The sequence below is a fragment of the Dipteris shenzhenensis genome, chromosome 18 (genome assembly GCF_047967505.1).
Source record: "Dipteris shenzhenensis isolate YYH24624 ecotype China chromosome 18, Dip_SZ_1.0, whole genome shotgun sequence".
In the NCBI taxonomy this organism is placed as follows: domain Eukaryota; kingdom Viridiplantae; phylum Streptophyta; class Polypodiopsida; order Gleicheniales; family Dipteridaceae; genus Dipteris; species Dipteris shenzhenensis.
In genome coordinates, this window is record NC_141613.1 from 16,139,967 (window position 1) to 16,158,430 (window position 18,464).

At 45.5% G+C, this 18,464-nt stretch overlaps 1 protein-coding gene across 1 annotated transcript; it reads right to left on the reverse strand.

Annotated features, from left to right (window-relative positions):
- Nucleotides 1-876: 876 nt before the first annotated feature.
- LOC147890860 (Mov34/MPN/PAD-1 family protein) lies at nt 877-17,479 on the reverse strand. Its single transcript, XM_087389867.1, has 6 exons — nt 17,248-17,479; nt 16,911-17,088; nt 15,489-15,570; nt 9,504-9,680; nt 8,890-9,057; nt 877-1,089 (listed from the first exon to the last, which is right to left on the reverse strand). The coding sequence occupies exons 1-6, from the start codon at nt 17,384-17,386 to the stop codon at nt 898-900; spliced, it is 936 nt and encodes a 311-aa protein (XP_087245993.1). The 5' UTR covers nt 17,387-17,479; the 3' UTR covers nt 877-897.
- Between the last annotated feature and the right edge of the window lie 985 nt (nt 17,480-18,464).

Sequence of the window (18,464 nt, forward strand, 5' to 3'; positions counted from 1 at the left end):
CAATGAGGAGACCAACCACAGTAGCTGAGGAGACTAACTATTGAGCTCAGTAGTCGCATCATTTGCTAGAAAGTTGATCCTACCTTTGATAACAAAGGAACAAACAATTGCAAGCATAACGACAATTGCTCATCACAACTAGAAGGAGCAAACTTCTTCTGCTTAAGCCTTTCTCTCTTATAACGATTAGATGTAGACTTCATAATGACCGCCCTCCTGAATTTCTTATCATTGATGGCATTGTAATGACTAAATGTAACCTTCGTTATAACTGGCCCTCCCATCTTTACTGTCAAGGCCACATCCGTTCTCTATAAATTTTCATGTACAAGCATTCCTGAATATACCACTTATGTCCATATTTGCTCTTATGTTTTTCTTGATTTAGTGCTTGCCTATGTCCTTGCAACAGAGATAAAATGGCAGTTGAATGCAGACAATTTGCTATCTAGTTTTGTCTACAAACCAGTGTCCTTATGCAGAGGTAAAATCCAGACTGGCAGAAGCCATAAAACTGACCGCAGCTTTATATATCTAGATGAATCCAGGAACATACCCAAACTCATCCTCTTAAAACACAACGCATAGTGCAGTTTCAATCTCATGATAGTCACTCATAAGGTTGCAAACTAACCTCAGCTTTCACAAAAATCATAAAATCACCGTCATCCATTTCAAAGTTAAGTATTCATGATTGGATAAAAGACAAACTAGAAACAGCAGGCACCCTGATGATTTCATATCGAAGAAGGCCATGCACACTTGCAACTCTGTATTATTCGCTGAAGTATGAAGCCTCTAACACAACATTGGAAACAGAGGAATGCAAGAGAAATAAAGAATGTATACAGTAGTCAATTTCAGAGTCTTTAAAAAAAAAACAAAGTTAACTCTCTTCTAGAAGACGACTGTGTCAAGCATGGTACCAAGAGTCTGAACTATATTTGAAGACATTAGATTTGAAACATGCTCCTCTAAATGCTTCTTAGCATCCTGCCGTCCTACATTTGCAATAGCCAGCTTCTCGGGAGGTAGTTGATCCTCTTCCTGGACAGCTTTGTTGTACTTGATAGCAAGATCAAGCATCTCCTACAAACACACATACACGAGTCGATGAAAATCTACCATTTTCATATAGAATCAAGGTGCAAAAATAGGACTATCCATATTACTCAAAGGACAACTACTCACTAAAGATCAAACCAACCAAATAAGATTATAATTTCTCTGAAGCATGAAATCAACATGTAAATGTTCACATTCAAAAGCTTAACAAATTGTTTTCAGACCAACTGAAAAAATAAGGTCCAGTCCAAGCTGACAATCTAAAAATAAAGCATAATCTAAGGAGATCCCTCAAGATCTACCTTGACTTGACTCCTCACTTAAGTCTAAAGCCTCCAAACAGAAGGAACATAGCTGCAAATAAATGAATAATAAATCAAGGGCATCTCTAGCAATCCAGGGTGTTGCAAACTCCAGCAATCCTCCACTGTCTTCCAAGAAGATCTATTAGGCTCCCGCTGCTCTGCCTTCCAAGAAGATGTCATTCCTATTAGGCTCCCACTGCTCTGCCTACAGTGACACTCCCAACATAGCAGCCTACCTAGGATCAATTATCGTTCCACTCAACAAAGAATGCACAAAACAAGCCCACCCTTTAACAAGTATCTTGATCATCTATGCTGTGGCATGTTTGAGGTGTCATGTATGATGAGGTGGTAGATGTGCCATGTGTTAGTGTTGATATGGCACTACTAGCTGGATTGTATATTGGCTACCCATGTGGTAGTATGTGGCATGAGGATAGTGCTGACATGGCAGTTGGATGCCACATGTTGGCTATAACTGGATGGCCTGGGAGTTTTGTCGATGGTATTGGGAGTTTTGTCACATGGCCATCTACCATGTGTCTAAGATCATGGAGAGCCAAGGAAGGCTACGGATAGAACGAGAATGAAGGGGTTCATAGATAAGGTCATGTGCAGGATTCTAATGTAAGATAATCGGTGATATGAAACTATGTAGAGCATGCAGCAGGAGGTCAGCTCGATGGTACTTCGTTAATTGAAGGATTGTGGGAGGATCAAGAAAATTGAAGGATTGAGGAGGGGAGGCACTTTTCGGCTGTGCTGAGCTCCTTAATTGTGCACAGTGGTAATGTTGAAAACCACGTGTGAGCTTGGAGCTTACCTAACCAAAGTTGAGCTCCTTTGAGTTTGATCAACTCTGAGATTGTGGGTCACATAGAGCAGTAGGGAAGCTTGGAGAGAACCACCGGCAACAAAGCATTGGCTCACTTAAGCAAAGTTAAGCCCCTTTGTGCTTTATTAACTTTGAGATTATGGGTTGCATAGAGCAGCACAGAAGCTTGGAGAGGAGCATTGGAAACAAAGGCAATGATGAGGCATGAGGCAACGCAAAGCTTGTGAAGGAACTTTGTCACTACAGTTGCCTAAAGAAGCTCCAAAAGCTACACTATGCAGTTGATGGAGCTTGGCTAGTCACGGCTAAAGGTGCTATAGCTGATGATGTTAATGACAATAACTTCAATTTCACTAGGTATATTGTGATTGGCAACTCGTTTGAGCAACAGATATCCATGTGGGAGCTTTTTTACAGATATCCATGCCGGCAGGATCCTTCGCAGCAGCAGGGGCAGGCACCAGAGGATTGCAGTGCATCAGGGTCTGCAGCCCCTCTGACTCACCCTCCCCTGAGTTTGGAGGAGGAGCCTCAGAGGCCTTAGATGCCATCACCGCAGCAGCCGTCGACTTCTGCAGCGACAGATATCACACAGCCTCCCCCCCGGCCCCCACTAGACCCCTCACCCTTGCCTCCCCCGGACCCACTTGCCCTCTCTCCGCAGTCCCCCTGCGTTCCCCCCCCCCCCGCGCCTCCTCCACCTGATCCTCCTACCCGTCCCCTCCCCTCCACCCCCCACTCCATCTCCTCAATCAGCAACGGCCTTGCCAAGGACCTCTTCCTCGCGCAGCCCCCTCGGATCTGTAGTGGACCCCTCGTCTGTGAGCAAGGGCAAGGCAAAAACCACCCCTCTCAGCAGCAGGTCGGCTCTTCAGGCGGCACGCAAGATTCAGCTTCTTCTTCTCATACCTCCGGAGGGGGGGATGCTCAGGCCTCCGCATACGCTTAGGCGGCCTCTCCCGAGAGAGTTTTGGCGGTTGGGACCATGGAACTATCTGAAAATCCCAGATACGTACCCCATGCCCTTGGAGCTGACCATTCTGATCTTACAGCCCCAGAAAGGGGGCATTAGTGCGGTAGGATCCCGCACCCACTCGGTTTGGGTCCTCCAATTTGCTTCCACAAGAGTGGAGAAGTGGACTCCAGAGCTTTTTGACGCGATGATGGAGCACCATGTATACCAAATGATGGACGAGCGGATGGGACCACAGGGCATGGATCTATGGCTCGCTCCCGGTGCTTCCGGGTATTTTCAGCTTGGCTTCTCATCAGCCAAGCCAGGATCAGGCTTGGCAGTAGCATTGATTCGCTTGCCACCAGATGTTGTACTCACGCAGCCCCACTAATGGATGCTCCAGCAGTGCACCAATCGTTTTGATGTAGATGTTTCTTTCATGCAGTATGCACTGTGCTCCACACTCCAAGCAATTAACCAAAAGGAGTACTCAAGGAGGTTTGTGTGGGGTAGTGGGGGAGGGACTTCGCTGAAATCCAGTTTTCTAGGCTCCCACGCACAAGCGAGTCTTGTTCGCTTCCATCCCAACCCCATGAGCTTGACAATGGTGAGTTGGAATGTGCATGGGCTTCACGACAGTGTGCGTGGTCAGCCGCAATATCTAATTCTCCGTCAGGACTTGCAGTGGGCTCTGGTAGGTAGACCAGTTTACTTCCTCTTGATTCAAGAGCACACATTCTCAACAACAAACATTACACATCGGCATCATCTCTTCCCTGGGAGGGCCCTAGAGGTTTGGTCCCTCGCAATTGGTAGGACCAGAGGTGTATGCATTTCGGTATCCTAGGTGGTGCCCCGGAGATATATACAGAAGGCAAGCTCACTCCAAGTCGTGCAATGTGGATGGGTCTTCAGGCAAGAGAGGCTTGGATTGGTATCCTGAATGTGTACACACTTGCTAGCAGACAGCATTGTCCGGCTTTCTGGCGGCAGCTCACGGATTGCCTCCCAGACGTTGACTCGTGGATTATTGGAGGTGACTTCAACAACCTAGAGTTCATGGCGGATAAGCAGGGAGGAGCCTTTTTCACAGAGATGCCCATTGTGGAGAGGAGCACCTGGGAGCAATTTATTTTTGCGATCAGTGGCAAGGATCCATGGCGTAAGACTGAGTGGAGTTCTCCTTTGGACAGCGGTGTCATGATGGGCTGCTGGAGTGCCTAGACAAATTCTACATAAGGGATTGGGCTCTACTGCGAGGCTGCTCCATCGGCTTTCTAGCAGGACCCACGATGTCGGACCACTCCTCGGCGGTCCTCCACCTAGAGCAGCCCCATCATGGACTCCCCCAAAAGCCGCATACCAAATGATCTTCTACAAGAGGTGGAGGTATAGCATGCAATAGTGGAGCTGTGGAGACAGCCCAAGGATAGACCTAGTGAGCGCAGCATGGGTGACTAAGATGTCCAGCAAAGCAAAAAAGAGCTCCAGTGCTAGGCTCTTAAATAAAGAGGGACTCTGCAAGCCCGAGAGAGAGGACTTCGTCGAGACCTAGCTTCTATTGAGAACTCAGGGAGAAGGATACCTGGGGTCCCAATGGCTTAGAGTCTGCCTGGAGTAAGCACGACTGGAGCTACAATATTTGGAGGTCCGTAGAGCAAAGTTCTCGGCTCACTCTTCCCATGCCACATGGGTCCAACAAGGGGACAAGATAACCAAACAGTCCTTTCAGATCACAAGACCACAGTCTTCACGGATTCCAGCTCCAACAACTCAGGGACTCGCAGGGACATATGCACACAGACCCACAAGAGATCCTTGAGATGACCACGGTCTTCTACTATCATCTTTTTTAGTCGAAGGAGGCTTTGCCTACCACTCTTCCAGAGAGGTAGTATGGGAGCAGGTTCCCTCAATTGTTACATAGAGTTTGGGCAGATGTTTGGAGGCACTCTTTACTAATGAGGAGTTGGGAGCATAGTCACAAGAAACGTTTTATCTGTTTCTGGCTAAAGTCCCAAATATTGCCAGTTACAGACCGAAAAAGTATTCTGGTCGGATGAACGACCGTAGCTCCAATGTCATTGAGACCTGGTTACACAAATGGGACGAGGCGTTCGCCATTTGTGAAATCAGAAATGACATCAAAAAGATCCGCAAGGCCACCCACATGTTTAGTGAGGCAGCGGATCGGTGGTGGATTAAACAACAAAAAGATGGTATAGCATCCACTACCTGGGAGGGGTTTAAAAGAGAGTTCAGGAAACATTTCTTACCTCCTGACGAAGCATCCCGAGCTTGGAATCAATATAGGAATCTTCGTCAGAGAAATTTATCAGTGGCAGAATACACTAATAAGTTTCGAGAGAGTGTAATGAAGGTTGACGAACCCCTGCCTAAATCAATCCAAGTGAAAGATGTCCGGAGTGCATGTGAGACTCCTCCATCCTCTAGATAAGGAGGTCGGATAATGAAACCGTCATCAAAGACTCTGAGGAAGTGATCACGATAGAACTGCATCTTGGTGGGGAGCGGCTGGTCCCTCAACCAAGTCTGGGATGTGGTGAGCTAGAGGAGGTCTAACCGTATGATACAGTTAATCTCATCGCACGGATGTCACTCAGGAGGGGCATCCGTGCTATACTGAAGTGGGGGTAGTCTTTCCATCTGAATGCCATGGCTAGTCAGCCATGTGTCTGTGCGTGCATACCAGGTGGCTGCTCCCTCACCTGCCAGGCATAGGGATGATTCCAAAGCTACCCTCGGTAGTCTCCAATGAGGCAGAGCCCATACCCTGTGAATGAAAGTCACTATCTGGAAGATAGCGTCGACATATAGTGGCGTCATGGCAAACTCTGCCTGTATGATCTCATGTGGAACTGAGGGCTTACTCCATATAATCGTGGATCCCATTGAGACCTGTAGCCTCTCAAACTTCCTCCAATCTACTGCTAGAATGTCACTCGCCCAGAAGGGCGCTGCATACAGGGAGATGAGGGCTGGAAGCAGGAGGGTAGTGTGGATTAGATGTCACATCAAAACGTGCCCACCCTTAGGATAGGGTTGCTCTTATAGACCACACCAAATGTTTGTTTTTCAACCCCCTTGCGCTAAGCCCTTTTCCACCTCAGTACTTGGAGGGGACTGGACAGGAATCCCTTCTTGATTGGGGGAGCCTGTGAGACGACAGTCCACCATACATAATTGATAATATTTTCCAGCTTTCTGCAGGAGTAAAACTGATCTAGATGATCTCATAAACACAAACTGCATCCACTAGAGAATTTCTGGTAAAACAGATGCTAATACACAGGTTTCTTTACTCAAGATAGGTCACAGCTTTGAAACACGTTGCAAGGATCATTAAATGCTGCTTTCACACGAGTGGCGAGTTCATGCACAGCAGCAAAGTCACTCATTGGAAGTCAACCAAGAGTTCTCACAAATATTATAGTACACTGACTTGAGTCTTTATGGTTGTCAATATTAGATTGGGCTAATGACACAAACTATCTTCTGGGTACTAATTCTCAAACCCATTAGACCACAATACAAAGCAAACATCCACTCATACATTTGAGGAATCAACGCAGGCATGGGTAGCAGGGTTAGATGGATTGAATCAGTAGCTTCAACCAAGTACAAATTGCTACTAAAGATGAGTTGAAGATAGCGTTTGATAACAGAAAGGGAAATTTTTGCATGCAGCGTCCTGCCATTCGGACTATGCGATGCTCCAGCTACTTTTTGAGCGGGTCATGTGCACCATATACTCTTCCCAATTTTGTCTGTTGTTTACTAACATAAGCACGCAGCATATCTTCCAAGGTTTTATTGAAGCATTCTGTCTTGACCTTCTGACTGCAGATAATCAAACATGCTCACATTCAGCTTAGTCTCCCAGTCATTAACAATACCTGTGGATAAACCATTTAAACTCCTTCGACAACATTCTTGCAAACCCCGGCATTTTTACATTTTCTCCAGTTGAAATGGTAAATCGATCAACTATTAGATTGGGCTAATGACACAGAAACCACCTTCTGGGTAGTGGACCACGATACAAAGCAAACAAGCACTCAATACATTTAACCAATGCAGGCCCAAATGTAATGAGCACCTTGGATCACCAGGTCAGCTGGAATCTAAAATTGGAAGATACTCTTCCCAATTTATCTGTTGTCTACTAACGTAAGCGTGCCACATATTTTCCAAGGTTCGTGCTGTCTCAACCTTCGAGCTGTGGATAATCAGATGTGATCATATTCAGCTTAGTCTCCAAATCACTAACAATACCGGTGGGTAAACCATATAACCTGAAACCTCCTTCGACAAAAAATCTTGCCGACTCAGGAATTTTCACATCTTTTCTAGTTGGAATGATCAATCGATCAACTACTACCCTCACAGTCACGACTCCTATGCACTCTTGGTAAAGATCCTTTGCCCTTTAGATTTCTTAAGGCCGGTTACACACACCCACACATACTTGAGCATCCATTTATACAAAGACTTCGTACTGAGTTTTTGTCGGCACTCCAGAGGTGAAGGGCAGACTCAGCCATGACAAAGGCTAGCACTAAAGAAGGAGGCTAATAAAAAAGTAGTCCAAAATCTCTTCATTCAAGCTACAACTGCTTGTGAAGACTAACGATTTAATTTTAGTCTCTCCCAGACAAGCATCTAAATCTAGCTGATAGGGCAACGCATCTACAGCTAAATCATACTAAACATGCCTAAGGCCGACACACCATAGTTAAGACTTCATATCTAAGATTGTGCGTACTTTTTTCATTATTTTTCTTGGATTATAACTCTTGTGTATTAGTAAAGTGATCAAATTACCACATTGAGTGACTAAGCATCGTTGTTTAGAAACGAGCGTTCTATAGGTAAGACGGTTAAGATACTTTAGAAACATATGTGTCTTGAAGACAAGCTTAAGACACATGTCTCTTTTTGTTTCCTTAATAAGTTTGGTTTGTCAGGTAGAAACATTTCTGCCCCGAAACGTTTCTACAAAATAGAAACAATAGCCTGGAACGGCAATCATTTGCCCTAGCCCCAAAATTATCATTCACCATTTTATACTTTATATAGATCAACTATCTCCGTTTTTAGGTGAAACTCTAGAAACTTTGGTGTTTTTCTAAAAACATTTCTATGGTATCCCACTTAGAAAACATTTCTATGGTATCCCACGACAAGTCCTGGAAATAATAGGGTGGGCACTAGGAGTAGCCAGCAAGACGCAAGGTAGCAACCAGGAGCAAACAGAGATGGCAAGGAGCCAAGTTCCTACAGAATTATAGTACTAGCAAGTACTAGTAAGCCACCAACCCAACTGCCAACATTGACCAAACCTGGGCAAACCAACCTGACAGAAAGCAGCAGCCATACACAGCCAAAGACTGCAATCGAGTTCTCCAAAAGCCCCAAACATACAGTCAGGGCATTCTCAAAGTCAAGTGGATGTGGCAAGCTAGGATTTGACAAAAAAGGCTGAATTAAGCACCAGGAGCGTGAAATATAGTATTGAACTTTTAATATTGAAGTACAACAGCATCTGAAGTAACTAAAAGTACATTAGGGTACATCGAGACCTTTCCTTTGAAAACACTATCATTATAAAATTTGTGCAAACAAGAAATATCATCAAATGGCCAAGCCATCCATGTGCATTGAACACATTCAAAGGCAAAAAAATAAATTTCATAGGGAAAACTCACTTGCACAGTAGCCTCATTTGTTTTTGCATGATTGTCAAAGCGCTCAAGGGTCAAGCCATCAGTCCATTTCCTTTTGTGTAAATTTAGTAACATTTTCTCCTCAAGCTCATTCTTCCGATAGTTGATGGCAATCGAGTAATAATGTCGATTCAATCCATGAATCAAGGCCTACACCAATTCGTCAACTTCACATGTTGTAAAACAAACTTCACATAGCCCCACCCACATCCCCCATCAAACTTCATACAAACAATTGACATTTTCCCCATAAAACAAGGTATTATTCTATATCCATTGGGTCCCAAAACTTGTTCAGTTCCAAAAGCGTTGTTTTGGTTTTGTCATTTTATAACGTGATTGGTCTATTTAGTCTCTGCAAGCAAATGGGGGGAATTGAGGGTGGGAAGGGAGAGGAGGAGAGGGGGGGAGAAAATGAGACTAAAATTAGAGTTTTAAACCCTTTACAGTTTGATTTTCCTGTAAAACATCCAATTGATCTCTAATAAACATAAACCAGGATTTTAGTTCAATCTCTTAGCTCAAAAAACAACACCCACACATGCAATAATTGGAATAACTGCTATTCGTTTGCCTTTCTAAAAAAGAACTTGAACCTGAATAGAGGGCTTATTAAGATGACCAAGGTTGGAAGTAGTCTGGCGTGGTTCTTGACCAAGCATCATGGTTTGCGGGTTAATAAGCCGAAAAGCATCAATCACGACCTTGCCTTTCACACTCTGTATTGGATCCACAACAACTGCAACTGCCCTCTGATTTAAAGCTTCAAAACTCTGCAAGATATTTTTGAAAAAATCAGTCTCCATGATTTTGAAAATTTTTCCCTTGATTATATTTGAAATAAAATTTTCCAAGAAAAACTCTCCCGTGCATCAAATTTTTTGGTTAGGTTGGAGAACCCTTGACAATGAAAGCACAAAGAAACAACCATGATCATTACACTCAAAATATCAAATGGTTTTTTGCAAAATTGCCACATAAAAACAAGTCTACTTATCAATCTTATAGTGTGACCATTCCAGAAGCCCTAAACTTGAAAATTGTTGGAAACCAAACAGAGGGTATGCAAAACCAGAGGTTATAAAGCAAAGGAACTCACACAGTGGTATACTCAATCTCAAACTTCTTTCCTTAATGTGTATTAAGCATAATGTGTGGCAAGGAAATGGACAAAGCACAATAGAGAGATGTAAAACCAGCAACATATATTTTCGTCCAATGTGGACAAATACAAAAAGATAAGTTCAGTGTGCCACCCTCTATCAGCAGAGTACTGACTAGGTGTGGACCCCTAAATACACAAAACATTGTTCTCCTACACATGGCACTTCCAAAACACCTGGCAGCGTGCTCTCCTAGAGCTTGAGTGGGAATTGTAAACGTGCCCCACGAACACATTCAAACTGATCCTCTGGACAGACCCTTTGAAAGGCCATGCTTGCTGTAGATTCTTGACCTACCTGCTGCTTTGGATGCAGCCCAAACTGAGGCACAAGTATCTCCTTGATCCTGTGGCCTTAATGACAGCCAATGGTGAAGACCTGTGTGCTGCTTGATCCCTGCAGTCAGCCACCTTCCTTTGCTCCACCAGATACTCCTGCATAATGCTCTTGAGGCAGGCTGCCTGCTCCACAATTTGCACAACAAAGGAATAACTTATGAGCCCTGAAGATTATAGGCCCCAAGAGCCCCCAAAATAACCAACTGGGAAAGGCCCTGATTGGCCAACCCAGCCAGTCTGTAAACGGACTGGTTGGGCAGCCTTTTGACTGCCCTGCTGGCCCCGCCTGGCTACATGGCATCCAGCCAATTGCCCAGGCCAATCTGCCCTGTCCCAGGGCCTTTTCCATTCCTGACCAGACCTCTCTGACAAGCAGTTGCCTATACCGCTCCTGCTGTGCTGCCTGCTCCTGGACCTGAACCTGCCGGCTCCAGATCCATACAGCACCTGCAAACAGTCCGTACACAGGCGCCTTTTCACCCCTTCAGTTCTTGGATGGTCCCAGGTCGCTGACATCTTGCTCAAGCCAGTCAAATCTGCGCAGATCTGCTCCTGCCAGCCATGTGGCTGTTCTGTACAGTTGCTATCATCCAGAGGACTTCCAACCTGCCAGGTACTTCCTTGTACGTGCTGTCCACACAGCAGCCCATGTGGAAGCCCTGTGTTTTCTTTGTGAGCTTGCTGCCCACATGGCAGCCAAGGTGCTGTCATGTGGCAGACTTATATTCCTAGTTAGGTACCCATTTGGACAGATCGGGAGGTGATCTTTCCAAAAAAACTATGGTTACACGGTTTTTTAATGTGCATAGTGTATAGAGAAACGATAGGGTTTGCAGTGGAGCGATCAAAAATAGATAATACTCAGACACAACTGAAGAACAGAACTCAGAAAACATAATGCCTGTCGGTAATATGAAAAACTGAATACAAGAACCTCAAGCTGTCGTGTCTCAAGGACCGTGGCTGAGGTGGATCAGAAAGATGATTCCATGTAGAGAAACTGTACAAAAGATAGCAGCAGAGGTAGCGAAGCGCAGTCCTCCGTGTAGCTCGATGATGACGAAGAAGATGACGGGCTAGAGCTGCCCTAGGAAATGGCTGAAAACCAGCATGCTCTGAGGAAAGAACCTTCAGGCTATCTGGAATAGCAACATGATGAAGAAAAGGAGCAGATCTGGAGCAGGAGGGACAGATCTGGAGGAAAAGGAGCAGAGGGACAGATCTGGAGCAGGATGGGGCAGATCTGGAGCAGAAGGAGCAGAGGAGCAGATCTGGAGCAGGATGGGGGCAGATCTGGAGGAGAAGATGGAGCAGCCAGGAGGCAGGAAGGAAAGGCAGAGAGAAGGCAGAAAGGAGCAGATCTGAAGAGGAGAGGTAGATGGAGCAGGCGGGGCTGCAGCAAAGGATGGCGGAGATGAGGAGCAGCTGCAGGTCCTGTCCTGTCTGAAGGAGTGTGAGGGCTTGTGCTTTTATAGGCCAGACCTAGCTGGTCGGCCAGCTGGTCGGTAGGTCTGCCAGCTGGTCAGCCAGCTGGTCGGCCAACTGGTCGGCCAGTTCTGGTCGGCCAGACCAGCTGGTCTTTCTGGCCACTTGGTTGGCTGAGGTGGCTGGCCTTTTGGCTGGCCTGTGAGCTGTTAGATTGCCCCATAAATTGGGGATTGTTTCGTTGCTGAATATAGTGTTGGGGTTGTAGGGGCCACGTCCTAGTTAGGTCTACCCATTTAGCCCCTAACCTACCCTGGTCCACCTCCCCCGTGCTCTCCTCATATGGGGGCTCACAAATGGGGAGGTGACCTTTCCAACAAAAATGTGGTTACAAGGTTTTTAATGCGAATGTCTGTTAGTGGTGTTGGGATTTTAGTGGTCACCTCCCCACCCATGAGCCCCACATGAGGATGACCTAGGTGAGTGTACCTGCAGCATGTTAGGGGGAAGGGAGAGGCCACATGGGCAGGTAGGGAGACTGTACACGCAGGTTGCCATGTGGGCGGCATGTGTGGCTGCATGAAGGGGCTCAGCAAATGCCCTTGGTACAGGACAGAATTGCTGGCAGCCGCAGGCCCTGCAATGGCAGCACATGGTGCAGAAGAGGCAGCCTGTTTGGGGCTGTCAGGGCCTGTTTACAGACAACAGACTGCAGGCAGCAGCAGATACAGGTCGGTGGGACAGGCCTGGAGCTGATCAGAAGAACATGCAGAAGGCTCCAAGAACAAGCTGGCAACCGCTCAAAAGATCGACGACAAGGCGGGCTAGCGTCAAAAACGGCTTGCTCACCTGGTTAGGAAGTCGGTGGAAAGGGTGGGCGAGAGGGTTGCCAATCGCTCAATGGATACTTCTATTCGATCTACAACAAATGATCTAGAAAGGGGCAAGCCCCTTTCTTTTACTTGCACCGAATCTGACTTTGAGCTAAGAGAAGCAACAAGGTTAGGTCAACCAGAATTGGAGTGAAAAGGCACTCTGAGTGCTGTCGAAGCAATGGAAAGGTAGTATCGACTATGTTTGATGCTAAACATACGCCGCTTCTTGACTAAGCGATTTGCTCAAGCGAGTATGTCAAATTTCATCTTCCCATAGAAGGCTATACATGGAAAGCCAACATGGGAAGAGAAGTGAGCTAGGCTCAAATGTAAGAGGTACAGGGCCCGAGAGAGGGCTCTGATACCAATGTAGAATAGGGGACAATTCAGAATTAGACGAAGGGTGACCATGGTAGAAGGAAGAAGAGATGGGGGGAAGGAAGGAAGAATAGAATTTGAGAGAGAGACAGAGAGAGAGAGAGAGAGAGAGAGAGAGAGAGAGAGAGAGAGCGCTCGCAGGAATAAAGCAGAAGAGCTGAAGAGAGGTAATCCCCTCAACTACATCCCTTTAGCCCTTCTAGGCACAAACAACCCCTAGCCCAATTAGTCCGAACACCAACCAAGTTTGGCGCGGTTTTGGCCTTCGTTACAAACACCACACCAGATGAGAGGCCCTTGCTATACAAGAGAGCAAACTGTTAGAAACTCACTGTGCCCACCTGTGAGCCCCCGATTTAAGGGGACAAAGGGCAGTGAGAGGTAGGAGGGCTGGGGAAAGAGAGAGACTCAGGCTGGCATCATAGGCAATCAGCACACGGGCTGGTTGCTGCCTGCAACAGCAGGAATATAAGGGGCCTTAGGCCTCACTTGGAGGCTTCTGCATCTGCGCAGACTGGCTGCACAGGGCACCCTTAAATAGTCGGCCCAACCAGGGCCACCGACCAGGGCCAACCCTGGTCGGTTTTCTAGGGCCACCTGGTCGGCCACCAGACAGGGTACCAACCCTGCTGGTCGGTCAACCCAAGGGGCCTGGGCAGTGCCTATAAAAGGCCCACTCCTTCATTGTTTCCAGCATCCAGTGCAAGACTGAAAGCCTCCTTCCAAGGCTGTTCTGTGCACTCAGTTCTGGAACAGTTTGTGAGAGAGAGAGTCCTTCAGTATTCTCCAGCACTTTGCTGTATATTGTATTGCTCCCTGTGAGCTGTTTTTTCTGCCCACCATCCGGTGGATGAATATACTCTCTCTCTCTCTCTCTCTCTCTCCGTCCAAGTTATTTCTGAGTGAGTTTTTATTGCATCTGTGATCATCTATCTGAGTTGAGTGTGTGTAAAAGTTGGAGAGATCTTGGGTGGAGGTTTGAGTGATTCATTCCCTCCTATTCTCTAACACAAACACATCATTGGTTATGCAAAGGAGGATGACTATATCTCAGCAATATGTGGATATCAAATGCACATTATAGATGTAATAACTTGTTATCATCAAAGCTGAGGGAAGCTCATGTGCTACTAAATATAAAGCTTGATGGGCCAAAGAAAGCAAGGAAAACAAGGACAATTCGGGATCTCCTGATCCTTCCAGCCTAGCCTATAATCGCACTTCTTCAACCTGGCGATTGGACAAGTATTAAGAGGTCAGCCTCTTCCGAGAGCAGGTCAACGAGCTAATCTAGCCAGGTATCCAGCCAGCAACCTTTGGTTTGCTCATCACACAGCTTTCCTTGAAGGATTTGTACGAGACAAACAATTCTACAAGGATAACCTCCAAAATCAACTTCATTGGCCAGCTGTTACTTACCAGCCAGCTTTCTTCGTTGGCTGGCTGCACCCACAGGTCACCACACTCCACGTAACATTGCCTTTCCTTCCCTGCTAGCTTCGGCTATTGCAGGTTTGCTGCCACAGTATATCTCTGCTGGCTTAGTAACTTCCACTCTGCATTCGTAAGGCCTCAATGCCATCAGAAGAATACTTCTGGCTGTTTCTTCCACAATCACATTAGGCCAGGCTCTGATACCGCCTTTTAGGCTTATTCTGACCTGACCATTTTTTATTTGCTTACAGGCTGAGATGAACACAGACTGAAACCTCCCAACATAGTGACTAGAGCATGCAATACCACCATAGCTCACTTGGAGGGTGATCTAATCAAGTACTAACTAGGTTGGGATAAAGGCACCAGTCATTCTGTTCAAATATTAATGACCCAGCTCACAGCATTCCACTCCTATCCCAAGCTATACTGATATACAACCATACTGGCTACAGCCACCCTCAATCGTGTCTTGTCCCGGGACTCCACATTAGCGCCCGACACCCGAGGTATTCTCAGGTAGACTCTTATTTAATTGACCATGCTCGCGATAATCCAATCACATGGATCTAGTACAAGGACCCAAAATATCAAAGGAGGAATAGTTGATCACAGAGGGACTTCAAAATTGAAAAGGACATAGCACAAAGAAAGATTCTGGATTTAATTGAGAGACATTGCCCTTCAAAAGGAGTGCAGGTCTCCAGAAACTACAGAACCCACCTAAATACACATCCGTAATCTCAAATAGATCAAACTATTGTGCAGTGCAGAAATAATTCAGTCGTACTGGATATCATGCAGTTTTCGTGATGCCCACAATTGTCCTATGCAGGACAAGAATTAGACAACCAACAAAACTCCGTTATGACATAAATGACTCACCACAGCAAAAAATTTCAATCCATTCAGACAATGCCCTGAAACAAAGTATGAAAATTACCTTACTTTAAATTGGTTTTACTCACCTGCTGTGTGTTTATATCCACTCCTGAAAGCCAACAGCCAAAACCCGGGTGTGAATGATACCATCCCACGACCATCTCCGGTCTGCAAGTTGACAAAAAGCACATTCCAATCAGAATTTCCTTGCAGAAAGGAATCAGCAAAGCAGACATACAGATCTAGACGAAACTGAAGACATCACACTCACCCTGAAAGTGCACTTTTTTAACTCTATGAAGTCATCCCAAGGCTACAAACCATCCGCCCGAATGCATCAAAGTCAACCACAAAATTGATGAATTTGCTTGCTATTATGATAGTTATCATTCCTTGTGTGATCGCTCTCACATACCTCACTTGGGAAACTTGCAACAATTGACTCTGCCAGATGTGGAAAAAACGCACTTCCTCTCATAAAAAGTATTACCTGGTCAGGCATGTTCAATTTTTATCAATTATCACAAGAGTAGCCTGAAGGTACAGGGCCATCCATTATTGTGGAGTGTTGAACTCTAGAACCATTAATTTATAGCCTGCTAGTTGCAGGTTAGATCCGCAATTATTGCAGACACTGCACCATTTACAACTATGAGTCAAGATCGTTGTCCACCTACATAACCTACAAGAGGTAGGTACCCATGTGCCCACCTAAGGGGCCCTGAACATGTGAAGTAAGCCCTTTGGCAATATATATAACACATGCATGCTTTCCTTTAATTCTCCAATATATTGCAGGAATAGGTGTTTTTCTCATAAAAATACTTACAAGCGTTCACTTCAAGGTAGCTCAAGGATGGCAAGTGTTCAATATAAGTGAGTACAAGAGAATGAATGTAAACCCAAGTATGTGTGGGTACATACCCCTAAGAACATACGTATGTATGCGTACATATGTACACGTAAATGTAAGCATGTATGTATCTAGCATGCATGCCTTCATGTATGTATGTGAGATTGAGATTTTGATGAAAAAACCAAAGCAAACGTTGAAAGAAAACAAAGTAGAGCCTCATGAACTCCCAAAACAAGGAAAGGATAGCATAAGACGTAAGACAACAAAGGAGCCCTAGAATTCAAGCAAAGAACTAATGCACTGAAATCTCGAGAGATTCCAGGATATATTGAAAATAAGTATTTCTGAGCACAAGCAGTGAACGATGTAAATAAACCAGGTGTACTATAAAGAGGTATGACCGATGAAGAAGTAAGACGATCCATTTATACCAGACAATGATCCTCGTGTTTACATGTAAAGTGTACTATCTAAGAGGGCACGAACAGTACATTATGGTGACAATTAATTAAGTTTTTACCAAATGCGCTAAGGCTAACAACTCTCAACAGTACGACTGTTTCTTAATACAAAATTGAGACTGAGCCATTTCAAACAGTCTCCTGAGCAAAACTTTCCAGATCATGTGACATATCCACGACCATGAACGTACCTGCCAGTCTGCTTTAACATATCGAGCATTTTGGCCTGGAATACCGAGTCCACTGCCTCTACGCTGACGCCTGTTCCACTCTGTGGCATGGCAAAGACATCTACAACCCTGACTGTGTACTCATCAACGAACTCTCCAAGCATCAATCCCATAACCTCCATAGGGACTCCAGCTCGACCTGCATGAAAAAAACAGGCGTAATATGAGTAACATCCAACGCAGTGCTGTTCCCAAAAAAAAATTTCCCAAATACGAAGATGGAATGATCTCTCTCTCTCTCTCCACACACACACGCACGCAAAGCAGAAAAAAGCAGGAGTTTGAGGATCGCAGAGACCGTGTTTGAGCATCTTCAGCAGCGCCAGCGACGAGATGTAGACCTGCTCGGAAGAATCTACCAGGGGGGAGTCAGGATGAGGACCACCACCCCCAGCTCCTCCGCCGACACCTGAGAAGATACGCTGAAGCCTTTCCATAGCTGCCACAGGCAAAGGAAGTCTCTCTCTGAGATATCAGTGAAGTTGAAGAATGCGTGTGTAGAAGGAAAACACCTTTTTCCTTGTCTTTAAAGAAAGGAAGAAGGAAGAAGAAGATGACCCTGCTAGGGTCTGAACCGTGTGGGCATAGTTAGTGTTTGGTTTAGTATTTGTTTATTCGGTTTAATTACTTCATGGAGTCTTTCCGTAGTATCTCTTTCCGTGGCAGGGTTTTAGAGACCGCCAAAAACTACCGAGCGTGTGCCCATTGTTGGGGCACTTGAAAAAATGGGACGGGCGGGTTGTCATGGGCAAAGCCTCTACAGATACATTGCCCACCCGAACATGGCATTAAAAATTTGAACAACCCATTTATTGGATTCAGTTATTGGGAAAGCAAGCCATAAGCTCCTAGAAGAATGGGTGCCCATCCATGGGCAACCAAAATGGATGTCGTAGCCAAGTAGAACACAAGGAGAAGAGTGTGCTGGGTGGTGTGTAAATCCCTTAGCGCCCGCCATTTGTTTTCTTTTTTCCCATTGGCTATGAGGAGTGTGTATGGTGGGGCAGAGCCTCAATGCCTAAAGACCCTCATTCTTGTGCCATGTTGTGAGCTGCAACACATTATTCATGGCAACCTTTCTGAAGCTTGATAATGCTTGATTGTGGGGTGCCTATCTTATGCATGTTGTATCGACCATCTGCTTGCTTCATGGGTGCTGGACGGTGAACTTATATTTATCCATACTTTGTCCTTCGATGTTCCCCCTAGCAAGGGCATACCACCTTGTTTTGGTCAATGCCTAAAGGGCTAAGTTAGTTGTCGTGTAGGAGGAGTTGTTTGTAAGAGGTGTTTGGTACGATAGTTTCTTAAAAGATGTGCTTAATAATATTGAGTCATTTTTTAATCGGGTTTTGGGAGCTAGGATTTAGTCCAAGTGAAGACCCTAGCTCTATTTGCCTCATTGTGGCTTGGGTTAGCTTGTAAGTGATGAGACATTTCTTTTTACAAGTTTTTATGCATGGAGTGTGAGCCTTTGTTAAGGTCTAGCTATTAACCCTCGGCCACAAAGGAACT